Here is a 14,529-nt window from a genome sequence, read left to right on the forward strand (position 1 = left end):
GTTATCCCTCCGCCTGATCGCTCCTGCTTAACGAAGAGAGGCCCCTCTCCCGAAAATAGTCCAGCAACCTAGTCCGAATGTTCCTAGTGAGGAAGGAACAAGGAGGTGCAACTGGATTACAAAAAATAGTGGTAAGTTTTTGGTAAATTTGTCACACAAGAATGTCTGAATTTGGTTCTTTGCACATGTATCGACACTTTTTGTGCTTTTTTGGCCTGTATATATGATGTTCGTACCGCTTTCAAGTCAAATTTACAAGATTACTTCATAAGTTCAAATTTGTTCAACTTAGAACGAGCCCGTCTAAGTTGTTTGAGGAAGAGTGTTGTGAATGGAATTTATCATATAAATAACAAGAAAGCTTATTCTTAAAGGGGTGAAAATCATTGCTGAACTTTTCATTAGATGCCTCAGTGGGGTCATTTTATGTCCTAACCTTTATTTTGGACATTGCCTTTTTAATGTAGCTGGTACAACCACAGTGTTGTCACCTCGGCATCAATGATTATATTCTTGCAATAATATAAGGCGCTGCGCCTACACTTGACTAATCATAGTAACCAGAATCTTGTTCTAATGAAGTTCAGAGCTACTTTTAGGAAGCTAATCGAATTTAGTTTGCAGATAAGGTTTATGTACAGTTTCACGACGAGTGCTGGGGAGTTCCGGTTTATGATGACAAGTAAGTTGCCTTATCTTATCAGCACACAGTTCAAATTCATGTCCTAATTCATAACAAATGTATAAGAAGAAGTTTTGCAAATTACATCAAACAGTCAGTTGTTTGAGCTGCTAGCAATGTGTGGAATGCTTATGGATTTCAACTGGACTGAAATCCTGAAAAGAAGAGAACTGCTGAGGTTAGCTTTTCTGTTTCTTGATTTTCTCCTAACCGAACACTTATCAGCTGATTTTTCTTACTGAGATTTCGTTACGGACAATCAAACAGAGAAGCTTTTGCTGGTTTTGATCCCAACAACGTTAGCAAAATGGGTGAGAAAGAGATTCTTGACATAGCCTCCAACAAAGAACTAACCTTAGCAGAAAGCAGAGTTAGATGCATTGTGGACAATGCAAAGTGCATAATAAAGGCAAGTTTTCGCCTGCAACACATTGATAATTTGGATGAATTGGAAGCTATTACAACAAAGAATTAAGAAACAATTATAGTAATGCCTCAGATGTTGTCCCTCAATTTTGAAAAATTACACTGAATTCTTACAATCAGATATGACATTACAAAACACCCTAAAGACAGGAGCATCAAAATATGTATGTAAAAATAGGCTAAAAGGATATTATTGTACATTTGTACTATAAATTGAGGGGGTTTTGTAATATGTCCAAATCCTATGAGGTGTTCATGGAATTTTGTAGAACTAAGGAAGTACTAATGTATAGGTTGCAAGGGAATGTGGATCATTCAGCAGCTACATGTGGGAATATGTGAGCTACAAACCAGTGATCAACAAATTCCGATATCCAAGAAACGTTCCGTTGAGGAGTCCAAAGGCAGAGATCATAAGCAAGGACCTGGTGAGACGAGGGTTCCGGTTCGTGGGGCCCGTTATCGTGTACTCGTTCATGCAAGCAGCTGGGATGACGATCGATCATCTCGTCGATTGTTTCAGATATAATGAGTGCGTGAATCTTGCAGAAAGACCATGGAGACATGTCTGAATCTGGCAATATAACTTATATATAAGTTACATCATTATTATTATTCTTTTAACTTAAGTGTTTTAAGGATTATGTGGTGGGGGATTGCAAGAAACTGTTATTTGCCTAGGTAGATAGTAACATATTTAATTTATGAGATATAAGTTCAACTGTTCAAGTGATGTATCTACTGAAATGTTTATGCAATAAATTGGACTAGGCTCACTTTTGCTCCATCTTTGTACCAAACTGTCTGGCAACCTATGTTGGCCCAAATAGAGGGCATACTTGGCAAGGTGATTTGATAGTATTGTGATGACTTCTTACAGAACAACGAGGAGTGAAACAACAAGTGAATATGAACATGAACAGGACCCTAACCATATAGAAGTTGCAGGTTTCGGCCCAACCCTATCCAAGATTTCTTGAAAACCTACCTGTTCCAATTAACTTTTCAGTAGTCCAACTTTTCATTTGTTTTTTCTTTTCTATGTGTGTTTGCGCGATGAATTGGACCAAACAGATCAGTTGGGCCCTATATTTCTTGTTTACATAAACTTGTAAATCAGCAGATAATACTGAGTACCCGTACTCAAACCTAAGCCCATTACACTGATCTCGAACTTTGAATCATATTCATTGAAATAAATATTTTGATCGCCTGCTTGATACGAGATGATGGATGATAAGGGATATTACTGTCAGCATTGATTGGCTGAGTTGACAAAGACTAATCACTTCCAGTCAAATAGGCATGAATTCGATATGTGGAGGTAAGAGTTGTGTCCATGGATAATTTGTAAATAAAAAAAATTATATTTTTAATCTCACGTGATGTTGCATGTTGTACTTTTGATTTCATAATTTATAAATTTAGTATATTATTCTTATATGATATATATATATATATTTTTTGTTTCTAGGATAAATATAAAATTAAAATTGCGTTACATTTGATCCCACATGATATGAACAACTTTATATCCTATGGAACTAAAGTACCACAATTTTTATCCTGTCGGACCAAAAATTGCTATAATATTTATCTTATGAAACTAAATGTATTAAGCCCGCAAACCATGAGATAAAAAATACACACGTCGTATCGTTTGTAACCAAAAATGCAATTTTCCCTTGTAAATACCTTTATGGGTAACTTGCAGTCTGGGACATACACTACTCATGGTGTTGATCAAAATTGAAATCACTTAATTTTATTTTAACAAAAAAATATACAAATAAAGCACAACAATAATGAAAATTGGTATAAAACCCAATCCTTGACTCAACTCCATGTCATAACTTATATACAAAACAAGCACACAACACACTCTCTGGCCCTACAGGTGGTACCTTTTCTGCCCCCCACATCATTACAGCTTAAATTGCAATACATACAAATACAAGAAATGCCCACATGATAGCACCACATCAATAGCAAGTTGCATTAGAATACAAGAACAAGTGCCACTCCACTGATTAGGCTGCCACGTTTGAGCCCATCCAAACTACATTGATATCATCTCCCAACTTCACTACTAAACATTCTATACTCCCTTTTCCCGCAATTTGCAGTCAATTTTTTCTGCAGAATTGCCATTCAATCTATGGGAGAAGTCCTGTTTGCCAAACAATTGACAGCTGAGGATGGAGACTTCCACCAAACTTCATATGCTTATCCCCTTTTCTTAGCCAGCTTTAAGTTTTACGTTGAGTTCCGGCCCTGTTTGATCGACAAACAACAACTGAAAGAGAAGGATTTACCACCGAATTGGGAACTTTATGAACTTTTCCCCACTAATTAGCACTTTTTCAGGTCCCTACATGAGTTCTCAAGTAATCCTAATTATTGATGTATTGATCAAGAATCATGTCATGATGATAGCGGCGAGCATGGGGTCCAACCTAAAAAGTAAAAGATGAAGCTTCGTGAGCTTTGCGACCTTAACCTTTACAGACGAGATTATTTCATCCCTTGTGGCAACTAATCTTAGTATTATGTATGTGTCTGAATTTTGTGAAGTTGAAAGGCACAAAGAACCGCATGCCTCACAAAAAGTAAACAATGCATGTAAATGAATCAACCACAAAATAATGCCAGTTAAATTAACACGTTTTGGCATCTATAATCTCAGGACATCTGGTTTACTTTTAAATATCTAGGGAACTTGAATAAGTGCAGAATACAAAAGGAAGCCGGGTAGAGGTGTGGAAACTGGAAACTGGAAACAGAAACACGAAAACCATTCTGAGTTTTACCTCAAACACCAAAACACCACATACAGCTACGGATTTCACTATTTACAATACAGATACTCCTTTCCAAGAAGACGTTCTACAAATTATTTATCCAACAATATCGATGGCCTAAAGAAAAAATTAAAATTTCGAATGAAAGAAAAAAAAATTCAACCAATTCTACTCAGCCTTTTCATTCAGCTGCCTTCAAAGAATATTTACATCTAAGGTGGCTCTGGAAGAAAGCATAGAGAAATCTACGCTACATAGCTCGCTCAACAAGCCTGCAAGCTTATTTTCTTTTAGCATATATGGTAGTCATACCTCAACTCTCAAAACTTGCAAGAAGTCCCAAGCCTCTGTCTCTGCCTCTGACCAAGGGTTATCGACTTTCGCTTGGCAAATGCAGGGTTAAGTAGCTCCTGGAACTTCTCCAAAAACAGTCCCCACTGTACCTCGTTCATGTCGGCTAGCTTCACAAAGCTCGCACTAGGAGGGAGCTGCTCATTCGCGCTCCTGTGGCCAGATGATGAACTAGCAAGATATCCATGATCAGGCTTTGTTCCTGAAAACTTTGTGAACTTCTGATTCTTCTCACCTAAGCTAGTATTTTTCAGTGACATTGACAGCTTTGAGATAGATGGGCACTTTGCTAGGGCCGGAATGCTAATTAACCCCTTCTCTTCCTCTCCTTCACTTCCCTCTTCCTCGACACTTTCCTCTAGTTTGGAAAGTGGAGCACGGCCATTGACACTTCCAAATCCGAAATGGAAGGGCATTCCCATTCCAAAGTCTTCAGAAGTTAATTTTGGGGTGACCTCATACCCACCATCTTCGCAATCTATGTCAAATTGGAACTCATCAAAATCTGATTGTGACTTGGGTGATAACATTTCCTCAGCAACAAGTCTTCTTGCCTCAATGCATATAACCTCAAGCTCACTAGGTTCCTCCTCACCACTGCGGAACTCCCTACTCATCATCTCCCCAATCTCAGCAAGACAGAGCCCATATGAAGCTGCTTCCTTCAGGAAAATTGTACAAAGAGATAGCACGCGCAGACAAGCATCTCGAATCATGGGGAGCTCACTCCGCAGCATCTCTGAGTCACGAACAGGATCAAGATTTTCTATGTACTCAAGTTCATCATCAGAGAATGGGATTGAAGCCTGCGGCCAATGAATCCACTCAAAATATGGGTCCTCCAAACTCTCAGGCAAGCAGAGGCCATGATCAATGGGAATCAGTTCCACTTGTCCAAATTGCCCAGCTCCATCAAGCTTCCTAACTAAAAGATTACCTGCATGCCTATCTGTGTTCAGGATCCTAATGTCTAATATCCCAATGCGATGCACAGCAGAAACAGGGAAACTCGAGGTTCCGTGGTCACTAGCATCAAAATCATGCGGGATGAACTGTTGAAAGGAGGCAATCTTGCTAACGAGCTTCTTCGTCTGGGGCTTGTTTCCACTCACACCATCATTAACGTTGAAGATTGAGTGAGTAATCTTCACCAGTGCAGTAGGTGGGACATTTGCAAAATGATCATAGTCAAGAAGATAAGCAGCCACTTCTCTGAACCCAGTTTCCCCAACCCTCACAGATCGTTTCAGGCCAGGTTGTCCAAGAGCTTTACCAACAAAGCCCTTCGGATTGTTCGGTGCAAATGGTTCTTCATCCGTGGGCTTCACAATGGCAACACTTTCACCTCTAACATTCCTGAAATAATATGCTCCTCCAAGCCCGCTATGAACAGGTATTGGATCGACCCCATTCTTAACTGCCTTGACAATTTCCTTAACCAGTTGTTTTGACTTGGTGAAGCGAGTTGAATGTCCCAAAATCTCAATTGGCCCGCTCTGATCTCTCTGTTGGATGTCTCTACCAGTGGGTGACAAACAGGGAGTTGAAGAGCTTCTATGGAGGAAATTCCTTGTCAAAAGGAGAGGGGAATCATTCCGAATGGCAGTGAGGTCATTCTTAAGAACCATATCACCAAATGTCAAAGAACTCTCCTCAATGGGAAAATTTAGAGCAAGCTGCAACCTCCTCTTCACAGTATGCGCGCTGTCGCTCCTGTCCAGCTCCATCCCTAACACACAACCCGTCTCGGTCTGTACAAAAACACGTCTCCTACCGGTTGGCTTGCTTTCCATCCTATTCGTTCCACGATAATCCCCACCCCCAAGCGGACTCTTGAAAACTGCCACAGCCATCTCTGTCTGAACTGGGCTGTCCAACTTAGGAGACATAAAAAGAAGACAATAACCTACGGTGGTTCTCGTCACAGCCAGCAACCAAGATGGCAACAGGAGAGAGATTTCCCCTCACTCTCAGTTGAATGCCAAACTCAGATGCCGATTGTGATTGAACCAGTATATTTAGTCCAGTAAGGATCATCAATTCGCAAACCAATAGCTGAACTCCTAAACTCCAAAACCACTGAAAGCCCGAACTAATCAAGCACTGATAACTAAGAAGCCCAAGTAGAGAGAGAGAAACTATGAGATCAGTCCATCGAGAGAGCCATGTGATGATTCTTATCAAGCCTCAGACCACAATCTGCATCGTAAAGGGGCAAAGTAAAACAATAAATGTTACTAAATCATTTCCCTCTGAAAGACTCAAAACACCAAAAGAAATAAAAACAACTCAAAAGAAAGGGAAACAAAAAAAAAAAGGTACAGATTCCTCATGCCAAAACATATAAACAACTGATTTGCTCAAAATGGAGACGGCGTTCGACAATTCCCATACAACAAACTCACTCACTACCAAGAACCACGAGAACTACACGGATTAATTTAATAGATTACTTCAATTACCACCAGCAAAGAAAAGCCTGAACATCAGAAACAGTAAAGCAATTTACACCGAATGAAGTATTGAGCAAGTAAGTAGAGACCACCTACTATTTCAACACCATTCACAATAAACGTCAGGAAACAATAAATTCTTTGAAGAAAACGTAAATCAGCTAACACACGCAAACCCCACGTAATTCACCGGATCTGACTCAGCAAATTAATCAATTCCACATTCTATGCTTCACATTACTAACATTCAATACACTCGTTCCCGCATTTTAATACTGGAAATTTTATCCTGTTACTAAAAGTCAATTTAAGGTCGCGAAATAGCGACTTTTCAGAAGGAAAAAACATGTTGATAAAAATCAAATTTGTTCAAACACAGAATAACCAAAAGAAAAAGAAAATGAAATTAATCAAAACCCACATAAAGTTAAAATCAACTCACCAGATAACCAGATCTGAAGAATCCCCGCTTTCCTTCCCCTGTTTCAGTACACTGCTACAAGACCGTTGAGATAAACAACGTCGGCAAAGTCCAACACCCCAAGGGTTCAATAAAACACACAAGCAGAAGGTTAACGGGTAGGTTTCGATCCAAGTACTCTTTTCCGCCCAAAAACCCTCTCTTTGCTCTGTGCTCACTCTCTCTCTCTCTCTTGCTCCTCTGCTTTGCCTTTCTCTCTCTATATCTATATGTGGATGTATATATGCATATGCATGTATAATTATATTTCTTTTATTTTGCTCATTTCCCTTTTTTGCCAGTGCCTTTGCCTTTGCCTCTTCTTGGAATGTTCTGCTTTAACTCTGCAGTGACCAAGCTGCGCGTGAGATGCGGTTAGTTTAAGCCAACCCGAGTTATATAGCCTCCTCATGTGGAAGTGTCTAGAATTCGGGATCTCAGCCGTCTGATGGGGATTGTAGAATTGATCCTCACCGTCCCCCTGTTTGGTGAGGTGTAGATAAGGGATTGGGGAATGACGTGTCACGGTCAGCGAATCCCGGGGGCTTTTCTTTTTTTACAATTTCCGTGCACACAGTTCTCAATTTGACCGAGGAATTGTACAATTGTACATCCTTGCCCTTGTCGGATAATTATATCTACACATAATTCTCGGTCGATTTATATAACTTATTTTTATTTTTTTGTAAAAATTATATTCCCATAATTTTTGTAATATTATTAATATTTTTAAGAGTTTATGTAATTTTTTAAAAATAAAAATAGTTTATGTAAATGGTATTATGTAATATTTTTAAAAGCAGTGGTAGTTTATATAAACAGATCATATGTTAGAAGTTGTATATATGTAATTATCTTAATTTCAAGATATATTTTTTATTTTTAAAAAATAGTTAATATATATATCAATTATTCACCTACTCAATGTATTATGCATTTACGTGTAACATCTATGGGACATGAGATACAATTAGAAAACTGTTGGTACTAAGGAACAAACAAATTCATAGTTGTTAAGGTGATGTACACGTGGTTAATTTCATGCTACACTCGATATAATAAGATTCGACATTTTGAAATTTAGTATATAATGTACTAAAAGTGCGTGTATCAAGATATATCAATTGGTATTTGAGCATTTCGTATAAAAATTAAAAACTAAATACAATTATAAATATAATTTTTTAATTAGAATTATGATAATAATTTTATTTTTTACAATTTTATAATTGAAAGAAAAACACAAATGGACTTATGAGTCATTGTAATCTAAACATTAAACAACAATGTGTGAAAAAAAAAAATTAGGTTAAACCTCGCAATTTTGATTTGGTTTTATTTTTCTATTAGAATTTGCATGCTGGATTTTCTCTGTTAATGTGAAAATTATAGGGATAAATAATTTTTATAAATATTAATTTAAGTTATATATGATTTTTGGAGTTTGTCTTTTTATAACGGTAACTGAAGCCAAAATCATTTAAATTTTATTTTGTAAAAAGAATAATGACAATATGGGTTAATGTACGAGGTTTTGACAGGGTGCGTCGCGAGTGCAAGGGAGGAATATGTGGATCTTGTGGATTGTTGTAGTGGGACCCGCATGATGGGATAGGATGAAACTTTTGGTGGGGTGGGGCCGGAGTGTCTGATTATCTCAAGAAAGTGAAAAATGAATTCTATTGGTCAAGGGCCATTTGGACTTTGGACTCGAAGCGTTCTTGATCAAGACTTGACAATGGAGAAGAGATATGACTTGTTCCCACGATTGTTAATCAGACAATACAACAGGTTTAGTAGACCCTAAAAAATAACTTGAATTTTTACTATAAAATATTTTGTATAAAGATGTAAAATTTACCCATCTTAAACCACTTTTTGATGAAAAAATTTATTAAAAATAATCACATATCATGTACATATTAAATTTAAGGACAAAAATATCATTTTTATAAAAAAAAAAACGTCATTTCATGACATGCACGTGATACTTTTTCCTTAAATATAACATTTAGACGATATTCACCATTCCTATTGAATTTTTCACTGAAAAAAATGGCCTGAAATGGATAAGTATTAGATTCGTACGTCTATTTTAAATGATAAAGTTAAACAAAAAGAATTATATGAAAAAGTACAAAAATTTCAAAAAAAAAATACTATATTTAATTTAGATAATAAAAATATAATCTACCCTTACACATTTAGAAACATTATATATACATAAAGTATATATATTAAGTAAAACAAAAAAAATATAATACAATTACCAGATATGTCAACATTAGAACTTTTCTTAATAGCATAATCTTGAGATATCTATTTATTGTTTTACTATTTAAATATAGACATGGGGATATGTGTTGATGGTGGGTACATAAAAATATTAGATCCTCACATAACTTACTTTAAATGTCATTATCATGACAATGTAATTATTAAATTAAACTTTAGTGACAGTGGATTAATTTTTCTTGGGTTAGGTGATTCTTTTATTGGCAATGTGAGGGTAAAATGACATGCACATCCCTCAAGGGAACTATGCTTTGATCACACACACAACATGGATAAACTAGTCATTTCCCCTAAATTTATTGGTCAAAGATAGGTTTGGATGATCATACCAACTTATTACAACTAGAATAAACAATTAGGTTGTAAGACTTTGTCTATGTGTGATAATTACAATGCCAATAAAGTACATTGATAAACATATGAAGAACAGATCAAAAGTATATGATGTCCAATGGTAGAAGTGGAAGTTCAATAATTTTAGGGATTCTTTAGGGAACATGATCTTGTGCATCTTAATTAATGGAACATACATATATATATATATATATATTATGAATAATACGTACACTTGGTGAAGTAGTAATTGAGTGGAGAATATTTGGGGGATGAACTTATTAAGATATTTTTACAAATTATTTTTCAAATTTATAAAGTGAGAATTTTATTTAAAAATAAAATTTTAAAGTGTTTGGATTATCAAATTGGAGAAACCTATTATGACTAATTTAAAATAGTGGTCAAATATAATCTAAGATGGTGTTTCGAATCCGTCAATCCAAATGTAGTCTGAGGTTGTATTTAGATGAAATGATTTGAATTTGATGGGAGGATATATTTGAAGTAAAAATTTTAAATGAGTTTTTATTAACTGAACTTAAAATCCATTACACTACCACAAAATATAGTTCAAGAATTCAGAATTTTCTAGGACATTTATCCAAACAAATTTGATGAATTTGTTATTATGGATTTGAAAATCCTCTGATCCGATTCAATCCAAACACTATATAAAATATTTTATAAAATATTTGCAATCTAATAAAATGTTATAGAGTGTTTAATAAGTTTTTTGAAAAAATATCTTATGGGATATGTTGTTCCAATAAATAGAACAATGTACTTTTTTAGTGAGTTTATAGGAATTGCTACTCCAACAGCAAAATGAGTGTTTTTCAAAATCAAATCATATACTAACAAAATGGACACAATTAACAACCCATCGAGGATGGTCTTAATAATGGCCCTTCGATGTTAAAGTATGTAATTAGGAATAACATACTAAAGAGTATATAAAATAAAATGGGTATAAAAAAGTTTATACATGATAGCTGGAGATCCAATATTTATAAAAAAAATGCTTCATTTTGTTATTGACGTCGAGATAATTTTATGGTTACAGTAGATTCCTACATATTAGAATTTTTTAGACCTTAAAGGTCTAATCATGAATACCTTGACTCAACATTAACTTCCAGAGCTTCTTTAGAAATCCAAAATATTACCAAGGGGTGTCCTATAACGCCTTGATAAGATTATTTTCACCTGAGGTTATATCTAGATTTGATGGAAGGTTTCAGAAAATAATTTAAAGTCCATCATAGTTAACAAAAGTGGTTCAATAATATGTTTGAAATAATTTGAAGAATTTCAAATTCTTCTAATTTAAAATGAACCAAATGCATGCAAAGGATTTATTATTAGTGATATGAAATTCCAATTTTAAATTCATGAATGCAAATGTACCATTATAGAATTTAAAAATAATATATTATGAATCTAAAAGCTACTTAAGGAAAAGTAAGCAGTTTTTAACTTATTATTAATATCTTAGCAACTCATTCGTTCCAGTCATATTAATTACAAAATTATCGTTATTAACGCGTTACAAGCTCTACAATCATATTTTATTTTAACACTTCAAAAAAAAAAAAAAAACTTACAATAAAATTTAACATCTTACAAGTTTAAAAAACACTACCAAAAATTTGATTTTTTTTACATTATAAAATACTACGATTTAGAAATCACGATAAATTAATAAACTCTACCACAGTAAAAACAAACAAACAACAATGCTAAAGTCTAGGTTGTGACGACGATTAATCAATATTTGTTATGATTTTTAGTGATATCTAATATTTTCACTTTAATTATCGAAATAACGGTCAATAGGTGTTGTATAGTCAAAATTAATTAGTACAATCATAATTTTTTACTTTTCGACTATAGTAATTGATTATAATAATATTGTTTTTTAGTAAAACATATCTTTAAAATCTGTTGAATAACCCTAGCTCCAAATCAAAACTTGGAAGTTGGAACCTTCGCACCGCTCTTAGAATTCAATTATTCTTACAGGAACATTAATTTCCATAGATATAGCCATAGACATACGCCCACACGTTATTACCAGTCCAGCACGATGGACGTAGCAAGTCAGTTTAATTGGTGCATGCCACCTGCTGCAACTGTAAGTTTCATCAAGAGAGAGAGTTTCGTCAAATATTGTTATGGGAACCACGACCATCACTTCTTGACTAAGTACAGTAGTACATGATTCCACCTCCAAATTAACCTTGACTTTTTCGCCTAATCCTACATAATTGATGATGTTCTTCAGATAAGCTTGTCGCTGTCATAAATCTAATCAAAAATAAATAAATTGCAAGTTTATATAAAAAAATGATATCCCCATAGTTTAATTAATTAGTGAGATCATCGATATGATCCGACCATCACGATGATTCCATAGATATTAAGATTGTGGAGGTAGTGATTAGATTGTAAAAACCCTAAATAGATAATATAATTACCGAGCTTGTTTGTAGATCATGGATGAGCCTGGGTGGTAAAGTCTAGGAACGACTTTCGTAAGCTTACCTCCACGAAATACATTTTTCACTAGCAAAAAGTTACTATTGCCTACATTTCAATTGCTATATATATATATACGGACTAGAAGATGTGGTAATTGATTTTATTAATTATAGTTAAATAAAATCGATACAAAAACTTACTTTATTTATAATGGCAAAAATATTCGCCTTGGCTCTTACCCCGGGCAAAACCATTGACCATGACTTTAAGCCATTACAAATGTTTTAGCTACTTCAATAAAAAAAAAAAATACAATGAATAATCGTTGAATGACCGTGGTCAATAACTATTTACTACGGTAATATTTTTATACTTAAGAATAATTATATATTGTAATTAAATGCTATATTTCTTATAGTGATTGTCTACCAAGTTGCACTCATTGTTCCCTATGATTTTATTTTTGTAAGGAAAGCATCATATATATTAATGATGTGGTGGTGAGTATATAGCAAATTCTGTGGGTATAGAAACGTTAGTTTGAGCAGAGTCGTGCTTTTGTGCTACTTAATAATGATATTCTGATAATATAATGTTGATTCTTAAGAGTTATAATTATAATATATTAATTAACGTGCCGGCCAATATATATCATTATACTGTTTGCTTAATTAATTTGATAATATTTATCCGGTGACAAATATATATTGTGGGAATATGATGAGCTGATGGTGACCAGTGCAACCCCACGTCCACAAAACAAAATTATATATTATTAATAATAACTCAAAGAAATATCACCTTAAATTTTTTATCTTGTCTGTCCATGTTATCTTGATTGTTGCACGGTCTCGATTTTGGTCCCTTTTTCTTCTTCCTTTTTTATGTTTTTTTCTCCTTCTTCTTCTCTCTATATATACGGAGAGAGAATAAAATTTTGATTCTTCAAAGAGAATGATATATTGCTATATAATGGGCTAAATATAATTCATTAATCGTAAAATTTTTATTTTCAGAATAAAATTATGATATTTTATGAAATTAAGACGAACAAAACTTGATGCGGAACGAATTATATAGTGAGTTGAATTAGGATAGAGACGTTATTCAAATCTCATATGTGCATCATAATGAGGATCAGAAGATTTCCATAGCGCTGGCTAATAATTCAAGAGCGAATGAAAACGTGGTAGAAATCACTACCGATCTCGTCATTCTTGTACTCCTACTATTACATACATACACTTTATTACCTTTTCTCTTTTACACGTAAATATTCCACATGACAATGATTCTAGGGTTTTATTTTATCTTTATCAACCGCCCGGGGCCATGCTACAGTGCACGTGCGGAGCAACACCAATACACGTGCAGGCACACCCATTACACTGACACATACCATTCTACAACACCTACCCATTCAGTCGGACCGGGTTCACTGTACCTTAAGACAAGACTGCAAGAAAAGGACAAAAGGTGGTCCAATCCTGTCCGGCCACGCCAGCGTCCGGTTCGTCTCCCCTGCAAGAATTCCATCCCCCTGCACCAGGTTTCCAGTGGGCGAGAACGTTGTATGATATCTATATTTGGTAATATATACTTTTGAAACGCAATGATTGTGATTATATATATATATTTTTGATAGATGTTTTCTCCGGGGGGCGGTGGTCAAGCACGTGGATTTTGCTGCAGCTCTGAACCCTCGTTTTAACGTTAACCTTCCAATTTCTGTGTGCTAAATTGCCAATCCTATATATATATATCCTACGAAAAGAGAACCCAATTCAAACTGTTGTTGGATATTAAATACACTTATTCTTTTAAATTAAAGATTACCAAAGAGTACTCTTGCTGAAGTCTTTTCAATACTCCATGCAATTATTTGAAATTCTGATAATATTATTCTATTTAATTGGTTGTTTCTATTAAAAGAAAGCACAATTTAATTACAAGGAAGTGATGATAAAGATTAGAAAATTATATGATCTTAGTCTCGTGGTTACGATTATAATTGATGTCCCATGAACAAGTTCGAAATTAGGGGTTCGAATCTCATCGAACGTATAGGTATTTGTCTTACTTTATGTAAATTATTATAATTTGTTACTATTTTTAGTCATTTATATTGATTAAATCAATGTAATTGTTATTGTTATTAATTGTATTATATGTTGATTGAATCGATGTTTTACTCAAAAAAAAAAAAATAATGATATAATTTTAGAGAAAAACAAAAAACTATCA

General features: G+C 34.5%; 2 protein-coding genes across 2 annotated transcripts in view; one reads left to right on the forward strand and one right to left on the reverse strand.

Moving 5' to 3' along the window:
* LOC105156460 (DNA-3-methyladenine glycosylase) overlaps nt 1–1,947 on the forward strand; it is a 2,339-nt gene extending 392 nt beyond the window's left edge. Inside the window, 5 exon segments of the mRNA XM_011072591.2 lie at nt 6–131; nt 625–682; nt 777–860; nt 950–1,091; nt 1,402–1,947. Of these exon segments, the coding sequence (XP_011070893.1) occupies nt 6–131; nt 625–682; nt 777–860; nt 950–1,091; nt 1,402–1,680 (689 nt within the window). The 3' untranslated portion in view covers nt 1,681–1,947.
* Nucleotides 3,887–7,548, reverse strand: LOC105156461 (phosphatidylinositol 4-kinase gamma 5). The gene is made up of 2 exons (XM_011072592.2): nt 7,156–7,548; nt 3,887–6,459 (listed from the first exon to the last, which is right to left on the reverse strand). The coding sequence occupies exon 2, from the start codon at nt 6,147–6,149 to the stop codon at nt 4,230–4,232; it is 1,920 nt and encodes a 639-aa protein (XP_011070894.1). The 5' UTR covers nt 6,150–6,459; nt 7,156–7,548; the 3' UTR covers nt 3,887–4,229.

This window comes from Sesamum indicum, linkage group LG2 (assembly GCF_000512975.1).
Source record: "Sesamum indicum cultivar Zhongzhi No. 13 linkage group LG2, S_indicum_v1.0, whole genome shotgun sequence".
Classification (NCBI taxonomy): domain Eukaryota; kingdom Viridiplantae; phylum Streptophyta; class Magnoliopsida; order Lamiales; family Pedaliaceae; genus Sesamum; species Sesamum indicum.